The sequence below is a fragment of the Austrofundulus limnaeus genome, unplaced genomic scaffold (assembly GCF_001266775.1).
Source record: "Austrofundulus limnaeus strain Quisiro unplaced genomic scaffold, Austrofundulus_limnaeus-1.0 Scaffold444, whole genome shotgun sequence".
Classification (NCBI taxonomy): Eukaryota; Metazoa; Chordata; class Actinopteri; order Cyprinodontiformes; family Rivulidae; genus Austrofundulus; species Austrofundulus limnaeus.
Genome location: NW_013952846.1, coordinates 39,236 through 44,785, shown reverse-complemented (window position 1 = coordinate 44,785; position 5,550 = coordinate 39,236). Strand labels below are relative to the sequence as shown.

At 37.8% G+C, this 5,550-nt stretch overlaps 1 protein-coding gene across 2 annotated transcripts in view; it reads left to right on the top strand.

Annotated features, from left to right (window-relative positions):
- Positions 1 to 819: 819 nt before the first annotated feature.
- Positions 820 to 5,550, top strand: part of LOC106529451 (eukaryotic peptide chain release factor GTP-binding subunit ERF3A) — a 25,824-nt gene continuing 21,093 nt past the window's right edge. The window contains exons 1-2 of one of the 2 annotated variants that reach the window (XM_014024882.1): positions 821 to 1,266; positions 3,089 to 3,133. In XM_014024882.1, the coding sequence (XP_013880336.1) occupies positions 1,074 to 1,266; positions 3,089 to 3,133 (238 nt within the window). In that variant the 5' untranslated portion in view covers positions 821 to 1,073. Of the gene's footprint in view, positions 1,267 to 3,088; positions 3,134 to 5,550 lie in introns of both variants that reach the window. The other variant, XM_014024883.1, reaches the window with a different exon arrangement.

Here is a 5,550-nt window from a genome sequence, read left to right as displayed (position 1 = left end):
ACCCAATAAATTTGGTAAGGCTCAGATGTCTCAGTTTTGAACGCATCATTACACGTGACTCTGCAGCGGTAAGAAATTTGTGCACAGTTGAATCTTGTATCTGTTCAAATCTTGTTGCACACTTGAATCTTGTTTCTTTTTGAGACTAATTTGTTTCCGTAGAATCTGACACTTCAGGATATTGTGACCAGTGCAGACTGAAGGTCTGTGTAGCCYCTTTGAAACCTCTTTCCAAAAACCCTCAGAAATCAACAGCCCTAAATGTGTCTCCCTCACGGTTTTTCAACACATTGGATTGGTTAGTTGAAAATCTTTAAATATATAAAAGAAATAATTCCTTATGTTGAGGGTAGAGGTTGCAGAAACACATCAGAGGAGTTAGTGGAAGAGCCATGAATTGTGGGGATGATCTAGCAAGGGTGGACAATCCTGGTTGAGGGCTACCATCCTGCATGTTTGTTTCTCTGCTCCAGTACACCTGCTAAATATTGGAAGTCAGCATTACAGAAATGCTCAATTCGAAATCTCAGTTGATTCGTTTTAACTCAAAATCTGCTTTTACTTTTTCATCTTATGTCATTTCGTGTATAAAGAATATAGAGACACGTAAACAAGCAGGTTCATGTTTAGTTGATACGCAAAAAAAGTAAATCACAGTTGTCCAAAAAATGTAAATCGAATCTGCGGTGTCAGAAAACACCGACGTGAAGTTTCTCATTTTTTTGTTGCGTCATGGGATATGTAGTTTTTATTTTTTATTTTGTTCAAGATGAACATAGTGGTGGTTGCAGATAAGACTCGAATTCCCATAATTCACAGCGAGTAGCACGTCGGCTGAGGGACGCATTAGCTCACGCGGAGTGTTTCTGGGAGTGCTGAGTCGAATATCTTGTGCGAGGAACAGCAGAAACCGGCTGTTGTATTTCATTCGAATTGGAAATAAAACATTAGACATCGAGTTCGGAAACTTTTAGTTACTCTAAGGGGTGACGTTAACGTCGTGATYTGGACGGACTTTCACAGTGAACRAAGAACTGCGTAGCTTCAGTGAAAAATCCGAGCCGAGAAGCACGATGGAGCCGAGAGACACTGCCCCTGATTCCTGGGAACAAGAGGACGATGTGGAGGCCACCGTCGACGGACAACTCGAGTCAGCGTTTACAAATCTGAACGTGAACGCTAAACCGTTTGTGCCCAATGTAAACGCGGCTGAATTTGTCCCATCTTTCACCGTAAAAGCACACTCGGAAAATTTCAGTTCTGCTGGTGAGTTGCTAGTCAGGCTGAAGGAGCTACTTTAGCTAGCAGCTAATGGTAGCATGTGTTAGCTTACTGTACAGACACGCGACTGTCGGGGACAGATAAAACTAGCTGCTGGCTTTGCTGGCGTGTTTTAATTTGTATTTTTACGGTACGATTGTCGCCGCGTGTCATTACCCACTGTCTTTATGATTTGTTTAAAGCTTCTACTGATTTAAAACGCTCTTAGACCAACCGGCTTTTTGCGGGTTTTAACGAACTGGCGGTAAATTGTTAGCACCATGTTCGGTAGCTCGTGTGGCTTTACGGCTGGACGCGTAGTTATAGTGAAACACTAAAGTCACTAATAACTTTTAATTCTTGACATCACAAATTATAGGAGCTGTCATACGTCTTTGTTGTCATTGTAACCCGTACTTTACTTTGACTGAATTGTTATAATTTAGTGTTGGTGTTTTGTGTGACGTGGATTTTGTGACGTATTGCTGGTCTAAAGTGGAACGATATATCTGTGTTTTAATTTAGCATGTGGTACGCCTTTTCTGTGGTATGCTCTTAAAATATTCAAAACATACCAGCAGATCATGTATAAGGATTAAAATCTAAACTTTACAACGTTTTAAATGTCTACATTTTGTGGTACTTAATGTCCCAAGTTTCCATTGAGCAATGTTCAAAGTTGTCATAAGTCACACAAAGATTGCCATTAAACGATAAGCATTTTTGACAACTTTTCAGAAGCTTTTTGAGTTTGTTACTGCAGTAAATTAAACCATAATTGTTTCATAACCATCTTAACATTTTGCTCGTGAAAAAAAGTATGTTGTTGACTCAAACTGGTTGAGTTTTAAGGAATATGAAAACAAGTTAACAGGTTGTTGGGAAGGTTTTTGCATCAAGCAGCCTTACAGATAAATAGGAATTAAAGAGACAGATGAGAAATGTAAGTTTGTGTACTTTTCCTGATTGTAGTAGGGTTGGACAATATTGACAAAAAATAAATCACGATTAATTGTGGTGTTTAGCCAATAACGATTAATTTGACGATTAATCCCCTGGACACCCTTATGTCCTAGTAACATTACCAATTTAGTGGGAAATATTTGCTCTTCATAAAAATCTGTTCCAAATTGTGTCAAAATTACAGACTTCAGGCTATACATCAAATTTTAAATTGTGTTGATAGATAAATAAGCTACAGAACTTTTTTTAATGTTCGTTAAATTTGAAGCGGAGAGGAGCAGCGAGTGGACTCTGCCTGTTGGCATTAATCGTATTAATTGCCAAGTGCCAAAAATTAATCGATTAATGTTTTTCTGACGATTAATCACACACGATACGATTATGCCCAACCCTAGATTGTAGTCAGTGCAGATTTCTATTACTGTAAACTAAAAAYAAGTATATAATATTGTATTTGGAGCTGTCATGCTGAACATGCTCTTCTTATTGTCCTCATAAGAATGGACTTTCGGACAGTCACTGTTTCATGACAGCTTAAAAGATGACTTCAAAAAACAAGAAAAAGAGTTAACTTCTTGTTTAAAATCTTAGTGTTTAACTGAAAAACAAACTTCAAACAGGAACTCCACACTCTTCAGTTTTGAATTAAGAAAGCTTTCTTGGTTTGAAGTGAAAACCAAAGTACAGACCAGAAGTCCAGTTGATTTGTTTTTAAACTTTTCAGATACCAGGACTAGATGACTGAGCATGTACACCAACAAACTTCAAACTTGTTTTTATAACCTTTTTTTTTTTTTTTTTTTTTGCCAAAAGATGGAGCAGGAAAAACCTCTTTGAAAACACCAGCCTATTATTTTTCTTTCAGTTGCTGATGAAAAAATATTCACTATGGAGGTGTCGGAAAGCACTGGTATGTATAAAGTCTGTGTTCTTGTTTGTGTTTTGTACATATTGGTACTGGATTCCTCTTTGTTTTGACACAAACAGACTTTCACTTATGATTAACAAAGCCTACAGAGAAAGGGCAACAGTGTCACACAGCATTGCGTTCAGGATAGTGGTTGTCATATTTTAGGACACATATTGTTTACACAACAGCAGTCAATAGAAACTACAACTTCATGAGTGCCAAATCTAAGACATCATTTATCTGACGATGTGGAAATTCAGATGTCAAAGAAAGGCGATGAGTAAAAAATAAAATATTCGGAAGCCAAATCTATTTCCCTTCATCATGACAGCATGGAGGAAGTATCTAATTGGGCTGTGATTTTGAGGGGTTTTTGGAATGTCTTGCCGTGTTTCCAGTGGTTTGCAATATCCTTGCATGAGTCGCATAGGCGTGCAACGCAGTCTTATCACTTTAGTTTTGAACGTGCTGCAAATTTTCTCTCAGAATTGTCTGTTGCATGTCTTTAACCAAACTGAGTACCAGAGTTGTTTGTTTTTTTTTTGAGTCGTGAATGAAAATATGAGTCAAATATCTTTGTCTAAAAGCCATACTGATAATTGTGAAAGAAAATAACTGGTCCAAATCTGCCAATTTAATTTCTAGTTCCAGTTGCTGCAGAACTTTAAATTGTTAGGTTGGATCGACGTCAGTTTTGGAAGTAAAGAGTTTTGCTCTGTTGATGTAAGGAAGCAGCCATGTTGAAATGATGATGTCACGAGTCTCGAGTATTGTCGTGTTACATCGATGTCCTGACTCAAAATTATATTATTAGGGGCCGTTCCCGCAACTCAGAGGTCTGAAATTTTGGCCTCCGAGTACAACTGGAACGCAGCATTAGTACAGTGGTTTCCAACCTATTTTACTCAAAGTCTCCCWTTCTGACATTTAAGCCAGGCTTAGAACCCCCCTATTTTTATTTATTTTTAATCAGTTTTAAGGTAACACTTAAAAAAAGTTTTAAGGTAACAAGTAATTCTAAGTGTTGCAGCCCAGTGTCAGTGGTTTATTATTTAGATCCAGTATTATCTGGAAAAACTGGGTTCTAGACATCCCTGACTATGTTGGGCTGAAGATTTTAGTGGTTTGCTTAAGCTGGACTCATAATTTGCTGCAGCTGCAGGATATTTTTCTTACCCCTTTGTATACTCTGTGAGAAATTACAGCATAGAATTTCTAGGAATCTACACACACACACACACACACACAGAGAGAAGAAAAAAAAACACAAAGTGCCAGAACAGAATGTAAAGGTGTCCCTGTGCTGCTCGGTCAAGGCATAGTCGCTCTCTGCGAGCACAGCCTTGTGTCCCTGTGTGCAAAATAAATATGTCATCTCTTTCAAGAAGTTCTTTGCCATCTGACTATTTTTAGAAATTTTAGTTGAGCATTTATAAAGATGGTTATGTTTTCCAGCCTCGCCCAACTGATTCTCTGTGGAGCAGTTGAAACCAGATGAGAGCAGTGTAGTTCACCCACTTCAACGCATAAACACACCCACAAATATTAAAAACGTATGCCTGGGCCTTGTGTTAAAATGAGTTTTTAGGGCTTATGCAATTAAAAAAAAAGCAAATATGTTCACGAGTGTGAAACCAGCTTAACCTGGGAAAAAATGATACCAACATTTTCTGTAACTGAACCCACTCACTACAGGAAAGCAGGTGCTTTGTCTGGGCCTCTATTGGGTAGAGCTGTTTGCAAAATCAGTTTAGTTTGAGTTTTGGGCTCATGGATTTTGATTTATTTAATATTCAAATTTGCGATTGATGCAATGAGAGTGAGAACCCTCAAAACTGTTTTGAATTAGACTTGYGCGGTGTGTATACCAGAAAAACATGTTCTCTTTTTATGAATTTTCCATATACTAGAAAAATATCAAGTACACTTTCTTAGGATGGTACTCTAGTAAACTGTTTCACCGCTGAACGTGCATGCAGAAAATAAAGATGGAGCAGCCTTCTCAGTAACTGATAGCAGGTGGCGATTTCCACGACTCCAGTCTTCGCCACATTCTACCCAACTGATGATAAAAAGTCTAGTTTTTTAAATTGCAGAATGTAGTATGCACCTCTTCAGTGATGTGTGCAGGTGGACTTCATCCATCAGATAATTTTGCCTGATAATAATTAAATTTAAAGACATGTCTACGTTTGACTTTAATTTTTTTTCTAAAATCACAGAGTTCTCTGAGTCAGCTTCAGGCCAGCCTGGTGGGGCTCATTGACATTTCAGTGCCTTTAAAATTACACAATCATTTTAGTGGAGAAACTTGTCAGTTTGGTTAAACAGTAAAAATAACTTGTTTTTTCTGTGCAGAGGACTTCCTCTGCTATAATTTTTTAAAATAAATATATCAAAACTCCTCAGTAGAAAAC